Here is a 15,315-nt window from a genome sequence, read left to right on the forward strand (position 1 = left end):
ATACCAAAGATTGGGCAGTATGTACAAGAAATGTACACAGCAATGGTTATAAAACTAGGATTAGACTAGAGATAAGACAGAGCAAAATAAAAGACTGGGGGGGGGGGAGGAGGTTGGGATGACAGTCACAGAGCGGATCTTAAAACTGTTGAATAATGAGTGAAAAATCCCATGTCTAAACCTTGAAGAAGGGGACGTACCCTGAAAACATGTCCTGAAAATTGTATGTTAGTGCAAATAAAAATGTTTCATGGACAGCACTCAATTGTTTCTGTCGCAAGTGCACTAATATGGCTACAATCACCTTAGGCATTATTTAAGAAATTGAATGAATGTAAATAGAATCGGGTAGCACAGTGGCTAAATGGATAAAGTGGCTAAATGTGCCTGTGTGGGTTTCCTCCAGTTTCCTCCCACACTCCAAAAACATGCTGGAAGGTGAATTGGCTCCTGTCTAAATTGTCCCTAGTATGTGTATGTATGAATGTGAGTTAGGGACCTTAGATTGTACACCCCTTGAGGGTTAGGGACCTTAGATTGTACGCCCCTTGAGGGTTAGGGACCTTAGATTGTACACCCCTTGAGGGTTAGGGACCTTAGATTGTAAACTCCTTGAGGTTAGGGAGCTTAGATTGTAAACTCCTTGAGGGTTAGGGACCTTAGATTGTACACCCCTTGAGGGTTAGGGACCTTAGATTGTAAACTCCTTGAGGTTAGGGACCTTAGATTGTAAACTCCTTGAGGGTTAGGGACCTTAGATTGTAAACTCCTTGAGGGTTAGGGACCTTAGATTGTAAACTCCTTGAGGTTAGGGACCTTAGATTGTAAACTCCTTGAGGGTTAGGGACCTTAGATTGTAAACTCCTTGAGGTTAGGGACCTTAGATTGTACGCCCTTTGAGGGTTAGGGACTGTAGAATGTATGCCCCTTGAGGGTTAGGGACCTTAGATTGTACGCCCCTTGAGGGTTAGGGACCTTAGATTCTACACTCCTTGAGGGTTAGGGACCTTAGATTGTACGCCCCTTGAGGGTTAGGGAATTTAGATTGTACGCCCCTTGAGGGTTAGGGAATTTAGATTGTACGCCCCTTGAGGGTTAGGGACCTTAGATTGTATGCCCCTTGAGGGTTAGGGACCTTAGATTGTACGCCCCTTGAGGGTTAGGGACCTTAGATTGTACGCCCCTTGAGGGTTAGGGACCTTAGATTGTACACCCCTTGAGGGTTAGGGACCTTAGATTGTACACTCCTTGAGGTTAGGGACCTTAGATTGTACGCCCCTTGAGGGTTAGGAACCTTAGATTGTACGCCCCTTGAGGGTTAGGGACCTTAGATTGTACACTCCTTGAGGTTAGGGACCTTAGATTGTATCTCTTGAGTGTTAGGGACTGATGTGAATGTACAATATATACGTAAAGCTGCGTAAACTGACAGCACTATATAAGTACCTTAAATAAATAATAAATAGAAAAGTTGATTTGAAATGAGGGTTTACTATTATGTTAAATAAGCAGCAAAAGCCAAAACAAGAGACATGAAGCACTGCTGGAGGTGAAGACCAGGGGGGCTGCCACATTTGATTCCCAAATGGTAGACGACACCATTAATGTCGAACGTCTGGTTTGCAAAATAACAGATGGATTCAGTAGCACAGCCGCGCAGTCTCGAGCCAACGCTGGGTCCCACTACAATACAAAACAGCAGTAAGTATGTTATAAATAATACAACCCAACAGATGGACATCCCTGCAGAGAGTATATCTGTATATCAATCAGGGGCGGACTGACAACTCATGGGGCCCCCGGGCAATAGGGGATCATGGGGCCTTGCCCAAACTCAAAAAAGCCTATGAAAAAGGTACCAGGGGCATCTCATGGGGCCCCCTACTGACCCCGGGCCCTCGGGCAGTGCCCGAGTTTCCAAATGGTCAGTCCGCCCCTGATATCAATATTATGGGGGGCTTGCATAGTCGTACAGGTGTCACTGGAAACCTTCTTCAGACAAGGACAAGCAGCTGGTAGCTTACTGAAGGCCACTACTGAGCAAAAGAAAAACGATCAGAATTTTGTATCATATCCTAGTTGTCTTACCTATAGCACCATTTTAAGAGAAAGGTACAGGGCCCCATTCACTCCTGCCAATGGGGCTAACTGCGATTACCTGCAGGAGCCTCAGCGGGGTTCCCTGTGAATAGCTGTAGGGCTGTAGGTATGAAACCCCATTCAAAGTAATAGGAGCCTGACAGTGCACGCAGCTATTTGTGGCGGTTTGCATGACATCGGTCATGCCGTGAATACCTGCACTTAGCATGAGATTACTTAGCATGGGAGTGGAAGCTTGGAAGTGACACTCTGGGGTCATATATCATGGATGTGTCCTGGCCCAATCATCCACAAGTAATCACTGCATGATTTATTACATGGGAATGGTTTCAAATAGCTGTGGGTGCTGTCAACTTCACATTGTTTTGAATGAGGCTTTCCACCTGTTGATATTCACAGGGAGTACCGCTGAGTTTCCTGCAGGTAATGGCAGTAGGCCCCATGCCCAGTGAACCATATCCCAGACCCATATTGAACGCCAAGCAAAGTGAGTCCCAGACCCCTACTGGACTCCAAGTGAACCGTTTCCCAGACCCCTACTGGACTCCAAGTGAACCGTGTCCCAGACCCATACTGGACTACAAGTGAACCGTGTCCCAGACCTGTACTGGACTCCAAGTGAACCGTGTCCCATACCCCTACTGGACTCCAAGTGAACCGTGTCCCAGACCCCTACTGGACTCCAAGTGAACTGTGTCCCAGACCCCTACTGGACTCCAAGTGAACCGTGTCCCAGACCCCTACTGGACTGGAGTCACTTGGAAGTGAACCATGTCCCAGACCCCTACTGGACTCCAAGTGAACCGTGTCCCAGACCCATACTGGACTCCAAGTGAACCGTGTCCCAGACTCCTACTGGACTTCAAGTGAACCACGTCCCAGACCCCTACTGGACTCCAAGTGAACCGTGTCCCAGACACCTACTGGACTCCAAGTGAACCACGTCCCAGACCCCTACTGGACTCCAAGTGAACCGTGTCCCAGACCCCTACTGGACTCCAAGTGAACCGTGTCCCAGACCCCTACTGGACTCCAAGTGAACCGTGTCCCAGACCCCTACTGGATTCCAAGTGAACTGTTTCCCAGACCCCTACTGGACTCCAAGAGGACCGTGTCCCAGACCCGTACTGGACTCCAAATGAAACTTATCCCAGACCTCTACTTGAACTGTGTCCCAGACCCGTATTTGACTCACTTGTTGTAAGTTCCACATTAGCGCAGTATTTTTCCTCGCCCGTGCACTCTAGTTTACAGGTTTCATCTGCAGTGGAAGTACAGGTCTGACAGACAACTCCATTTTTTATTGGATTTCTTGTTGGCACTAAAATAGATAACAATGAATAAGTTTGATAAAAATATATCTTCTACTGCAGTGATTCTCAAACTTATTGAGACCGGGGCTTGTAAATTCTCCTTCCATACTCCAACAGAAATAAAAAAGTTCTATAATCACACAATAAAAGTATGGGACTACAGAATATGTATTGAAATTCTGGAAGGCTCTGGATGGGGCTGGGTGCCACTGTGGGGGATGGGGGTTATAAAGGAGGTTAGAGGATTTTGCTGTAGACTTAGTGACCCTGTAGGCAACTGTGGCAGCTAGGGTCCTTGGATGGAGCTGGAGGTCTCTCCAGGGGGCTGAGGGCTTTTGAGGTGCACTGTGGAAAACTGGAGTGGACTTCAAGAATTGGGGGGCATAGTGGGACAGTGTTGGAGGCTGGGGTACTATAGGGGGCTGGAGGCTCCACAGAAAGCTAGATGGGCACTGCAAGGGGATGGGTAGCATTGTGGGAGGTTGAGTAGGACTATGGGTGCTGAGGACTCTGAAGGGACCTAAGGGCACTGTGGAAGGTTGAGGGGCACAACAGGCCAATATGGGAGGTTGGGTAACACAATGGAAGCTGGACGGTACTGTGGAAGGTTGAGGGGCATTACAAGCCAAAATTAGATGTTGGGTGGCACTATGGAAGCTGGGAGGCACTGTGGAAGATTAAGGGGCACTATATGCCAATCATAGATGTTGGGTGGCACTTTGCAAGCTGGAAGGCATTGCGGAAGGTTGAGGGGCACTATAGGCCAATATGAGATGCTGGGTGGCACTATAGAAGCTGGAAAGCACTGTGGAAGGCTGAGGGTCACTACAGGCCAATATGGGAGGTTGGGTGGCACTATAGAAGCTGGGAGACACTGTGGAAGGTTGAGGGGCACTACAGGACTATATGAGATGTTGGGTGGCACTATGAAAGCTGGAAGGCACTGTGGAAGGTTGAGGGGCACTACAGGCCAATATGGGAGGTTGGATGGCACTATAGAAGCTGGGAGGCACTGTGGAATGTCAGGGGTCCCTACAGGCCAATATAGGAGGTTGGGTGACACTATGGAAGCTGCGAGGTACTGTTGAAGGTTGGGTGGCACTTTGGAAGCTGTAAAAACAATACCAAAAATACATTCAAAAACTTCTAATAAGGAATTCATTTTTTAAACACTTTGCTTCATAATTTTTAAAGCTTAACTTAACTTTCAGTTTCATTCAGCTTATTGCATTTCAGATACATAAAAAAGGTGATCAAAGTCTTACAGATTGTTTTGTTTACAAGTCAGCCAACGCTTGAATAGAAAAGCCTATGCTCTGCCAGAATCCTGGATGGGGCCGTGTCAGACCTCTTTAGAAAGACTACTGTATCCATACAGAGAGCAAGAAACCCACCCTACAGTATGCTGACAGGAGATAGACTTTTGTGCTCTGGGCTGTGGCTGCATTCTGAAGTGTTAGGTATCAGAAGGATATGCTTTTTAGAAATGCCGACATTAAAAGGAGACTACTGATGGCCTAAGATTTGAGTTCAACTGGTACGGCCTGAAGCTGTCACATGATAGCAGGTCACCGACTCACTCAGCTGTGGCCAGGGAGTTCCCCACCCAGAACTGCACACAATGTAGGGGAGGGGATACATGCTGATGTTCTTGTGATGGGAGTCACTTTGGGTGGGGGGTCCATGGAACACAGCCCCCTTTGGAGAGGTGGGGAGCTCCCCATATCCCTCTTATGTGTAAGTCACCCTGTGCCTGTTAGGGGTACAGGGTGAAATGTCCTGCTATTGAGTAGACATGTATAGGTGGGGTGTGGGGGTTGTTCATTGTTTGATGCCAGGTGGTTGTCCCATTGTTCTATTGTGTCTTGCTTGCCAGCAAACTATTATGGGATGTATGTGTTTATGTGTATTGGCTTGGGGGGGGGTTGTCTGCTGTGCATCTCTTCTTACTAAATGTATTGCCCGCCCTGTGTATATATCTTGTGTCTGTGTTAAAATAAAGCAGTTCATTTCCTGTTTTAATACAAGTCTGGTGCTGTCTCGTCTTGTACGGTCAGCGGTGGTGTCCGTGGATCTGTGTTCGGACAGGGAAGCGGGAGTCTAGCGGAAATACCCTAGTGCAGTCGGGGTCCGTGGATCTGTGTTCGGACAGGGAAGCGGGAGTCTAGCGGAAATACCCTAGTGGCGGTGGTGTCCGTGGATCTGTGTTCGGACAGGGAAGTGGGAGTCTAGCAGAAATACCCTAGTGCAGTCGGGGTCCGGTTCCGTTACAGTTCTTATCTAAATATGGCCACAAGGCCATACTTAGCCAATATCATTGGCCAAACATGGCTACGTGACCATATTAAGTCAATGATGTCACCAGCCCTTTCATTACATGCAGCTGCCACGTGGGGATCTCCCAGACCACAGCTCATGGGCACAGCGGCCTACTAACATGTGACAGCTTCCCAATGATTTGGCCCAAACCTTAGCTCATCCTATTTTTTTCATTTCAGAAAGGCTGTGAGCATACTCTGTAAAGTGGAACTTACGTACAATTCAGGGGTTCCGGAGTGCAGTTGTCAGCATTACAGCAAGATGTAGATAACCGCAGATTTCCAGTTGATGAGGTCATGGTCCCAGATGTGCCACAAGAGGATATGTTTGGTGCACAGCCTCTGCCAAACAGGCTGTATTCATCTGTGTTGGCCAATATAAAAATTGCAGCTTCAGTGCATAAGTATAAAAAAACATCATTAAATAACTCAACCTAATTACAAAAAAGGGTATGGAGTTATAGTTTGCAGATTTCCAGGTAGACATTAGAGAGCTAATGCCGAATTCCAAAGAAAATCTATTTTCTAAAATCTATTAGCTAAATACACGTTATACAGGTTCATCTATTTGCCACAAACAGTATATATAGGTTATATATATAGTCATTTTACAATTCAAAGTTATATAATAAAATGATATATATATTTCTATAATAGATGTGTTGTGCAAAAAAATAATAATAATATAATGATATTAATAATAATATGTTAACTTAAAATAAAGTGAGCTCATAATCATTATAATTTCCCTGGATAAAAACTTTTAATGGAAAATTTGAGTCACACATTAGCACAAGTGGTTGTAAACCTCAGACAAGAAATACGAAGAAAATATATCCCTGTACAACAGGGGGTCTCCAAACTTTCTAAACAAAAGACCGGTTTACTGTCCTTTAGACTTTAGTCTGGACTGTGGCCAGTGGGAGAAGAAAAGGTCCCGACGTCAGTGGGAAAAAATATTGCCCCTTTGTTTGGTGTCAGTCAGAGGAATTTTGCCCCATCATTTGTGTTATTGGGAGGAATTGTGCCCCATCACTGGTGTCATTGGAAGGCGTTGTGCCCCCTTCATTGGTGTAAAAGGAGGGGGGAATTATGCCCGATTGTTGGTATCAGTGGATGAAATAGTGCCTCAAGGGCCAGATAAAGGCAAGCAAAGGGCCACATCTGCGGTTTGGAAACCACTGCTCTATAGTGTGTAAATGTCTCTAATAGGAGCATTAAGTGTGATTTCTGTATACTGCTTCAGTCCCCTGCTATCAGCATGAGTCACTTCTGACAAGTTTTCCTGACACCAACAGAAGAATGGAACTCCAGCAGATTGACAGCCTCAGCTCTATTCCTGTCTACTGTGTGGAGGGGGTGTGTCTATTCCCTCCAATCAGCTTTCAGAGCTCTTCTCATTGAGCTCTGCAGTGTGTCTTTTCAGCTCTCCACCTCCCCATTTTCTGAACTCTCAGACAAGCTTTATAAATTCAGCACTAGAAGAGAAGACTGCAATTAAACAGGTACAATGTACGTAGAAGGATTTGTTTCATCTCTGTGTATCACCTGAGGACAGTCACTTCACTGGGTTTATGGAAGGGTTTACAACCACCTTGAATGCCTCCTGACAGGCCATAAATGTTCTTGCATTGGTTGATGCCAGCTCATACCTTTTTGTCTGCTCTCAGTGTTAACATAAAAGCAAAATCACAACATTTACAAGCACTTGTTAAACTTGTTATCAAATGACCTTTTGCAAAAGTTTTTTTTTTGTGCTTTAGAAGTTAACTTTTACGTCTTCAGTCTCCAAATCTCTTCCCTTTAGCTTTGCAGACAAGGTTTTTCCCCTAAAAGTATCATTATTTTAAAATCATAGCTCCCAACTGTCCCTCATTTGACGGGACCGTCCCAGGGGCAGACTGACAACTCATGGGGCCCCTGTGTCCTTGCCCAAAATCAAAAAGCCTATGAAAAAGGTACCAGGGGCATCTCATTGGGCCCCCTACTGACCCCGGGCCCTCGGGCAGTGCCCGAGTTTCCAAATGGTCAGTCCGCCCCTGGAACGTCCCTCTTTTGAGACCAAATCCTTCAGTCTCTTATGCAGCTTTAGTTGTCCCTCCTTTTGGTCTGATGTGTATAGCTGTATACAAAATGTATTATTTTTCTACCAAAAGTGGTATGCTGCCTTTTATTTAACCTCTATGATACTGCAATTGTTATTTTGAAAAGGCAATATAAAGGAAAAACAGAGGTCAAAAAAATCAATGGTGTGGTTAGGCCAATTATTTTCTGCATATTAGATCTTTGTGGTCTGTGCAACTGGGGCCGTGGCAGGGACGTGTCCTTTGCCTACATACTGGGGAAGATTTACGAAAACTGGAAGGTGCAAAATCTGGTGCAGCTGTGCACAGAAACCATTCAGCTTCCAGGTTTTATTGTCAAAGCTTCATCGAACAATCTGAAGATAGCAGCCGAATGGCTACCATGCACAGCTGTACCAGATTCTGAGCGCTCCAGTTTTAGTAAATCCCCTCTGCTGTGTGCTATAAGGTGTCCCTCTTTATCATTTCAGAAAGTTGAAAGGTATAATAAACTGCATATACTTTGGCAAACCTTTACTTAAGCAGATAGGATCAAGCCAAACTAAGCATGTCCTACCTGCTTTTGAAGTTTTGTGGAAGACTTACAAAATCTAACGTGCTCACTCCAATTACCATATGAGTTCAGTTTTGCAAAGATTGGAAAAAGTGGGGTGATATCAGTTTTGATAGATAGTAAGTAAATTAGTAATGCATGAGGGGACAAATGGGGTGAGTAGAGGAGTAGAGGCCGAGGTTTGGGTGTCATCAGCATAGAGATGGAATTGGAAGCAGTGAGAGGTTACCAACGACCCAGGGAGGAGGGGTAGATAAAGAATATAAGGGTCCTTGGGGGACCTCTATGGAAAAATAGAAGGAAATAGATTCGTAGGTGATACTGAAGGTGTGCTTAGTTGGTAAGTATGAGGAGAACCAGTAAAGTCATGGAGGCCAAGAGAGTAGAGTTCTACAAGGAGGAGAACCAACGAACAGTAAAGTTGTAGAGGCCAAGAGAGTAGAGTTCTTCGAGGAGGAGAACCAAGAAACAGTAAAGTTGTAGAGGCAAAGAGAGTAGAGTTTTTGGAGGAGTGTGTGGCAAACTGTATCAAATGTTTCAGCAGTTAATTTTAAAGTTTATTGAGTTTTAGGAGGACAGTTTTAATGGACTGTCGTGGACAAAAACCGTCTTGAAAGAGGTTGAGAAGGTTGTTAACAGTGAGTTGGTGGCTCAGACAGTTGTAGACTACTCATTCTAGAAGGTTGGAGGTAAACAGGATCAAGGAGATAGGTCTTAAGTTCTACAAATAAGTGGTGATGCTGGGGAATGAACTCAAGGCCTAAGCAATTGGCACCCACACTTTCAACCTAAAATAAATTTTTGACCAAGGCACCAAATGAGGTAGCTTATAACAACTTCCCACCTGTAGGACATCATATGACATCCTGGACTTGAAATGGAGGTGTCATGATGATGCCTGCAGTTACATGCATCACCCCGGTATCTTTTTTTTTTTAATGCCAACAATCCTCTGTAAAGTACAAGCAATCCTAGCGGCTAAGACCTCCTGTTTCACCCTGGATTGTTTTTACAGGCGGTGGGAGGGGAGCACCCCCCTTTCCCCCTGCTGCTCTCCGGTGCCTTAACAGGCTTTCCCATGTGATTAGGGAGCCCAAGACTGAAACCAGCACTATCCCTGATCATCTCTATGGTATTAGAAAGGGGAAGCCACAAGTGTTTTGTCATTTCCGGTTTCCCAAGATGCCAACAAAGCCATTTGTGGCTTGGGAAAGCAACTGGTCACACTGATCTTGGTGTGATCAGCTGTAAGTAAAGAGTACCTGTCACTGCTTATTGTTACCACAAAGGATGTTTATATTGCTTGTGATAGCAATAAAAGTGATCAAAAACATTTTTAAAGAGACAGTGTAAAAATAAAAAAAAATTCATAAAATAAATAATAATTTAAACAAATTTTTAAAGCTCCCCTGTCCCCCCCTAGGTTTGCGAGCAAAGGTGAACGCATACGTAGGTCATGCACACATATGTAAACAGTGTTTGCATCACATATGTGAGGTATCACTGTGAACATTATAGTGAGAGGCCTCCTGTGTAACTCTAAACTGATAACCTGTAAAGTTTTTTAAAGTGTCGCCTATGGAAATGTTTAGGTACCACAATTTGGCACCGTTCTACGGGCGTATGCAATTTTAAAGCATGACATGTTTGGTATCTATTTACCTATTTACTCGGCATAACATCATCTTTAAAATTTTACCAGAACAATTGGGTATTATATTGTGTTTGTATGCACTAAAATTCAATAAATTGTATTTTTTTCAAAACATTTGCATTTGAAAAACCCACCATTTTATTCTTTGGGGCCTCTGCTAAAATATGTTTAATGTTTGAGGGTTATAAGTAATTTTCTAACCAAAAAAATTAGATTTTTACATGAAGGAGAGAAATGTCAGAATTGAACAGTAGGACAGTATGTAGTTAAAGTATATGTCTACCCAAAGCCTTATTTTTACATTTAGGATGACATAGGGAAAGGTTAAAATAGTTTTTTTTATTGCTGTCTGAACTCCACTGAACAAAAACACTCTCTTTGTTTTTCCTCTTGACCACTTACAAGAAGACACGAAGTGGTGAGAATTACAAACCAATTACCATTACCAAAACTGGAAAAGTGGAGATTTCTCCTAACTTTGGATAGATTTATACTCACTTTACCTTCACTTACAGTTAGTGAAGGTAAAGTTCAAATATATATATATATATATATATATATATATATAAAGTGCTAATATACTAAATAACACTAATAAATAAATAAATAAATACTACTGTCCACATATTATATTGTCCACAATAAAAAATAAAATATAATCAAATAAAATAAACAGAATAGACAAAAATCCTCCAGAAAGACAGTCCACAAAAAATCTTATTTTATTTGATTATATTTTATTTTTTATTGTGGACAATATAATTTTTGGACAGTAGTATTTATTTATTTATTAGTGTTATTTAGTATATTAGCACTTTATATATATATATATATATATATATATATTTGGATGATACACTTTTTGGGGTGAAAAGTGTTTAGGTGCAATTGGGGAATTATTTAAAGGGTACACCGTTCATTTTTTGTTATTTAGTGAAGGTAAAGTTGCCTTAAAATAAAAAAAAAAAGTAAAAAGATATTTTGGCTTTAGATGTCCTTTAAGTGAAATGGAACAATTACATGAGATGCACATTTGATGAAAGGTTAAGGCATGTAGTCAATCTGATATTGCAATTACAATGTGGCACCAAGAACCTACCTAGTGAAATGAGTCCAGACATGCAGATTCCTGAACCACATTCCTTGGTTGGACCAGTACAAGAGGAATCAGTTATGTTATAGCATTCAAAACACGTCACCGAATAACCTAAAAGTATTAAACCAAGATGCATTTATTTGTTTTGGGTTCAATTTATAAAAGTCTATCAATCTATATTTTACATATTATATTTGGGTATAGGTCTATATAGTCTTCTAGAATGTCATTGACCATATAATAATCAGAAGAAACCCAGAGACTACAGTAGGTGAAACTAAACACAATGGGACTGATTTACTAAAGGAATACAGGCTGTTCACTCGGCAAACATAATGTTGTAGCCAAATTAGTTAAGGCATGTAAGGCAAAGGGTTTCCCGATGTATTCAGTGTTAGCAACGTTATATAGTCCAAAAGCAAATTTGAATGTTGAAAACTGATGGAATGGAACTAAATGACATAAGAAGCAGAGGTGGTTCACCTTGCAAGGTAAATTGCAAAGTAAACAATAGTAAATGATATGCAATGGAAATAAAAAAAAATAGAATTTATGCTAGTACATGCATGGCTGATTAACGTGGACACAATTGCATAACATTTACTAAACTTAGTGAACATTTATTTTGCAAAGTGAAAAGTTGTAATCTCTAAAGCAACCCCAGCAGATTGGTTTTATAACATCTAAAACAAGGGGAACCTCTTGTCACCAGCAACAAGTCAAAGGTTAGCCTTTAATATTACTACCCTGCTTTGGATGTATGGCTTGTTTTATGGGTGTAGGCAACTACTCCTGCTTCTTTCGGTAGAATCGTTTGTAATAATAGGTCTATATTAAGGGAGCAACAGAACCCAAACATGGCTTCTTAAGAAGGTGATATCATGATTGAGTTTCAACCACTCGAATCCAACATAACTATAAAAAATGGTTCTGGGGTAGTGGCTTCCCAAGAAGATAATGTCACGGTTGACTTTGTTCAACCACTTGAATCCAACATAACTATAAAAAATGGTTCTGGGGTAGTGGCTTCCCAAGAAGATAACGTCACGGTAGACTTTGTTCAACCACTTGAATCCAACATAACTATAAAAAATGGTTTTGGGGTAGTGGCTTCCCAAGAAGATAATGTCACGGCTGACTTTGTTTAACCACTTGAATCCAACATAACTATAAAAATTGGTTTTGGGGTAGTGGCTTCCCAAGAAGAAAATGTCACGGCTGACTTTGTTCAACCACTTAAATCCAAAATAACTATAAAAAATGGTTCTGGGGTACTGGCTTCCCAAGAAGATAATGTCACGGTTGACTTTGTTCAACCTCTTGAATCCAACGTAACTATAAAAAATGGTTCTGGGGTAGTGGCTTCACAAGAAGATAATGTCACGGTTGACTTTGTTCAACCACTTGAATCCAACGTAACTATAAAAAATGGTTCTGGGGTACTGGCTTCCCAAGAAGATAACATCACGGTTGACTTTGTTCAACCACTTGAATCCAACATAACTATAAAAAATGGTTCTGGGGTACTGGCTTCCCAAGAAGATAACGTCACAGTTGACTTTGTTCAACCACTTGAATCCAACATAACTATAAAAAATGGTTCTGATTTAGTGGCTTCCCAAGAAGTTAATGTCACGGTTGACTTTGTTCAACCACATGAATCCAACATAACCATAAAAAAATGGTTCTGGGGTAGTGGCTATTTGGCGTTTTAAGATAAAGCTGGAGCTAAATGGTTTCTGCAGGTCCCAGTTGGCATGTGGGCAGAAACCACCAGTTGTCATTGACAACAGGGGTCTAACATTATTTTTAGTAGCTAAAACAATCGGATCTGTGGTTTGGATCCTTCTACAGAATGATCCATAGCATAAAACTACATAGCTAGCATATGGGAATAGATTGCTTTATCATTGTGTTTACAAAAGGGATGTGTTGTCACGGCATGTTCTTCATTAGGTAGGTTGTGTCCTACTTCTTCCTGCAGCAGTAGATCTAAATCCAAGTAGCAATAGATCACTATTAAAAGTGATCTGTTGTGCAAAGCTTAATGGAGGGGCTGGATCAGGTCTCCACTGTCCAGATTTAGCCAGACAGAAAGAGAAAAAAAAAGTAAAAATAAATATGTATTATTATCAATAATAATAATTATTATTATTACTTTACAGTTGGATGATCTGAATACCCTTTTTTAAATGCTCCATAAATGTTTTTTAGAATTGTAGTGATTTCAAACCTCTTAAAACAGTGCAATTATACAAATTTCTATCCCAGGGGCGGACTGACCATTTGGAAACCCGGGCACTGCCCGAGGGCCCGGGGTCAGTAGGGGGCCCCATGAGATGCCCCTGGTACCTTTTTCATAGGCTTTTTTGAGTTTGGGCAAAGACACAGGGGCCCCATATTCCCCTATTGCCCGGGGGCCCCATGAGTTGTCAGTCCACCCCTGTTCTATCCTTGCCACCCTGACTTAATCCTATCTTAATGTTTTACTCAGAATTTAGGCAAACTGATTTTGTTGTCCTGCATGAGCCAAAATGCAGCTCCAAAAGGGGAATACAGCTCTCCTAAAGTAAAGTGCAAGCATTTCATTTAAGATATACTATTCCACTTCATTATATAAAGATCACACTTAGGTTTCAATCGGCAGACTCTGATATTTATTTATTTATTTCAGGTACTTATATAGTGCTGTCAATTTTATGCAGCGCTTTACACATATATATTGTACATTCACATCAGTCCCTAACCCTCAAGGGGTGTAAAATCTAAAGTCCCTAACTCACATTCATACATACACATACTAGGGACAATTTAGACAGGAGCCAATTAACCTACCAGCATGTCTTTGGAGTGTGGTTGGAAACCGGAGGAAACCCAGGCAGGCACAGGGAGAACATGCAAGCTCCAGGCAGGTGGTGTCGTGGCTGGGATTCGAACCAACGACCCTAGTACTGCCAGACGGAAGTGCTAACCATTTAGCCACTGTGCTGCCCATGACATAGATGAATATTGGGAAAATTTGAAAATTATGTAAAAGTTGTATTGGGATTTATTTTTATTTATTCATTCTTCCTGATTTAAAAATAGGAAATAAAAATATACAGTATGTATCCAAATCTACTGCCAAATGAAAACCCTAAAAAAACAATGTATAAGGTGTGAGGGTAGACTGCAAAAGTTAGGATATAAGGTGCTTGACTGAGACATCTTGAACATTATGGGATTCAAGCAGATATATGGAGAAAAATCTCATATTAAAAAAAAAAACATTTTAAGGGCTTGTTCATACTAATATATTGTTGTTTATATCTATAGAGAGTTAAAAGTGCAAAAATCTATGTAGAAGGACTGAGGAACCCACCTGGAGTCACCTGAGCTAGAAGCAGACCGAGGAATAGCAGGTTGAAGTGCATGGTGCATCTGTCAGGGTTTCAATTCATGAAACAAGAATGATCAGAGAAGTTTTAAGCAATAACCTGGTGAATGGGGTGGGTCTTATATCTACGTGCCATACTGTCCTCCTTGTTGTTTTTCAAAAACACAACAATAAAATGAACTTTCACAAGAATTACGACTTCTGACCCTACTAACTGCAGGGGTCAGGAATGCTGAAACAGAGATGCTCTAAGGGTAGGACAGTCTTGACTGCCCAGTTTAGACACACAAAGCATCTGCAATTGACGAGAGAGAGAGAGAGAGAGAGAGAGAGAGAGAGAGAGAGAGAGAGAGAGAAAACATATTGAAATAACATATATATAGAAAAGGTGCAGCGCTAAAATTTCAACAATAAAATATGCCAAGAATCATATTTCATCATAAATCAATCATAGAATTAAAGTGACATGTGACAAGGTGCCAAGATTCACAAAGATAAATAAAGTGACTTCTGTGATGATGTGAAGTCTGTCACTATTGAGTGACCAGTATTGATAATAAAATGGTATAGTATTGTCCAAATGTGAATGTGGAAGATCAAATTATCTCCAAGAGTAGATGTTCCATCCAATACTGTGGTGAAATAACTGGTATGATAAAGACTGCGCACTCACCAGATGCGTAATCAGTCAGCGCATTTAGAGACAATATTCTCTGCAGATGAACCCAAGGCTCCTATGTGGATGGATTTGGTCTGGTCAGAAATTCCCCTCACTGCTCACTCCTGCTGTCAATATGGCTCTGAATCTACTTTCATATAGC

The 15,315-nt window shown here is 41.8% G+C and overlaps 1 protein-coding gene across 1 annotated transcript; it reads right to left on the minus strand.

The window, feature by feature from the left end:
* Nucleotides 1-1,471: 1,471 nt before the first annotated feature.
* On the minus strand, nt 1,472-14,540 carry LOC149450914 (uncharacterized). The gene is made up of 5 exons (XM_089691263.1): nt 14,480-14,540; nt 11,122-11,229; nt 5,952-6,095; nt 3,296-3,421; nt 1,472-1,683 (listed from the first exon to the last, which is right to left on the minus strand). Exons 1-5 carry the CDS (start codon nt 14,529-14,531, stop codon nt 1,496-1,498), a joined length of 618 nt encoding a protein of 205 aa, XP_089547389.1. The 5' UTR covers nt 14,532-14,540; the 3' UTR covers nt 1,472-1,495.
* Between the last annotated feature and the right edge of the window lie 775 nt (nt 14,541-15,315).

The sequence above is a fragment of the Staurois parvus genome, unplaced genomic scaffold (genome assembly GCF_062004578.1).
Source record: "Staurois parvus isolate SC_StPar_1 unplaced genomic scaffold, SC_StPar_1.0 ptg000559l, whole genome shotgun sequence".
Taxonomy (NCBI): Eukaryota; Metazoa; Chordata; class Amphibia; order Anura; family Ranidae; genus Staurois; species Staurois parvus.

Bases quoted from the DNA above. Each gene is read 5' to 3' on its own strand.
- LOC149450914 (XM_089691263.1), bottom strand. From the start codon at position 14,531: ATGCACTTCAACCTGCTATTCCTCGGTCTGCTTCTAGCTCAGGTGACT. The intron at 6,096-11,121 runs GTAGGTTCTTGG...TGGCCAACACAG, and splicing joins GTCTGGACTCATTTCACTAG to ATGAATACAGCCTGTTTGGC. The intron at 3,422-5,951 runs GTACGTAAGTTC...TATCTATTTTAG, and splicing joins CACTCCGGAACCCCTGAATT to TGCCAACAAGAAATCCAATA.